Below are 1614 nucleotides of genomic sequence, written 5' to 3' on the forward strand. Positions count from 1 at the left end.
TCAAACCCAAACCATTCAGGAGGTCGCTGGGAGTAGAGCCAGGGTAAGCCTGGGCCGCCACAAGTATTCCAACTTTTTTTGTTAGGTTTTTTAGCTTAATTTTTTTTTTTTTTTTTTGGGGGGGGTGGCACTTTTAGTTTAGTTTTCGTAAAAGTTTCACAGCACTTGCAACATAATTAGGTTGCATAATAAGCGCCGAAGACTAGAGGTGCTACAAGAGAGTAGCAAACCCCAAAACAGAAGGGGGAGAGATTTATGAGGACCCTAGATGTTTAATAGGGAAGAAAGATAAAACCACATTAAAAGCTGCACACAAACAAACAAACAGACAAACAAAGGGACTCGCACACAAACAAGCCAGCAAACAAACAAACGGACAAACAAACAAACAAACAGCGACTCACCAGCGATCTCCAGAGAGGCGTTCCTGCTGATGGCGCTGCCGTGTATGTTGGTGGCGTTACAGTAGTAGGTGCCCACGTCTGGCTTGAGGTTCTTGGTGTGGATGATGCGCAGGAAGAACAGCTCACTACCTCCGCTTAGGAGGAGTCTGGGGAGGGAGGGAGGGGGGGGGAGTGGAGGAGAGGTTAGACTTTTACATCAAAATCTATAAGAATGAGGTAATTTAGTGTTACAGTATTAGGTAGGTGCCCACGTCAAGCTTCAGGTTCTTGGTGTGGAGGGAGAAAGGAAGAAGAGCTCACTACCTAAGCTCAGAAGGAGTCTGGGTAGGGAGGGAGGGAGGGAGGGAGGGATGGAAAGTTCTAAATTAGGTCATTTAGGAGGCAGACTGTTTTGTTTTAGTAAGTGACTGACGGCACGTGCAATGCCATAAGGTCATATACTATATAAGTGCGGAAGATTCTTATTTTTTTTATATAGTAGAGGGTTTTTACGGCGCTCGCAACTGCATAAGGTCATGTGAGCGCCAAGGGGTGGGTGTCAACAGAGAAGTCCTTACAGGGAATCAGACTTGAGACTGCTCACCTCTCTAGCTTCAACAGCACAAAGTCTGCTTCGACTATCAATGCATCCCAAAATAGCAGGTCACAAGGGAGTGACAAACATACAAAAGAAGTAGAGGAAAATGACAATAGTAAGGATCATGAAAGAAAAAGCAGCAGTTCCCTTTTGCAGATCTGGCACAGTTATAAGTGTGACATGAACCAGCCCATTTACAATTCTACTATGCCTGAACGAGAAATGTCTCCCCTTTGGGAATGGCCTAAAGACATTTCAGTCAGTGGCACTGCCCCGGGGGGTAGGCAGATTAGAGGTGTTACCAGCAAGTAACAAACACAGGAAAAAAAAGGAGGAGGAGATACATCATTATTGTAGATCAGAGCGCGCGATGGATGTTTGAGGAAAGAAGGAACAAGCCACACCAGAGAACCCGTCAGCCACCCACGCCAGCTGCTTTGACGATAACGTTTTAGGCTCAAATCGACGTAAATCATGTCATTTTAGGTAACAGAAGTAGGTGCCGACGTAAGGCAGAGATATAAAAAAAAGAAATGAAGACAGGAGTGAAACAAGCCGAGGCAGAGGGGGAGAGGGAGAAGCGAGAGAGAGAGAGAGAGAGAGAGAGAGAGAGAGAGAGAGAGAGAGAGAGAG

The 1614-nt window shown here is 45.8% G+C and overlaps 1 protein-coding gene across 1 annotated transcript in view; it reads right to left on the reverse strand.

The window, feature by feature from the left end:
- Positions 1–161: 161 nt before the first annotated feature.
- Positions 162–1614, reverse strand: part of LOC106014089 (roundabout homolog 2) — a gene marked incomplete at its 5' end in the record, with an annotated part of 2971 nt that continues 1518 nt past the window's right edge. Inside the window, 1 exon segment of the mRNA XM_013091132.2 lies at positions 162–550. Within this exon segment, the coding sequence (XP_012946586.1) occupies positions 265–550 (286 nt within the window).

The sequence above is a fragment of the Aplysia californica genome, unplaced genomic scaffold (genome assembly GCF_000002075.1).
Source record: "Aplysia californica isolate F4 #8 unplaced genomic scaffold, AplCal3.0 scaffold02280, whole genome shotgun sequence".
Lineage (NCBI taxonomy): Eukaryota > Metazoa > Mollusca > Gastropoda > Aplysiida > Aplysiidae > Aplysia > Aplysia californica.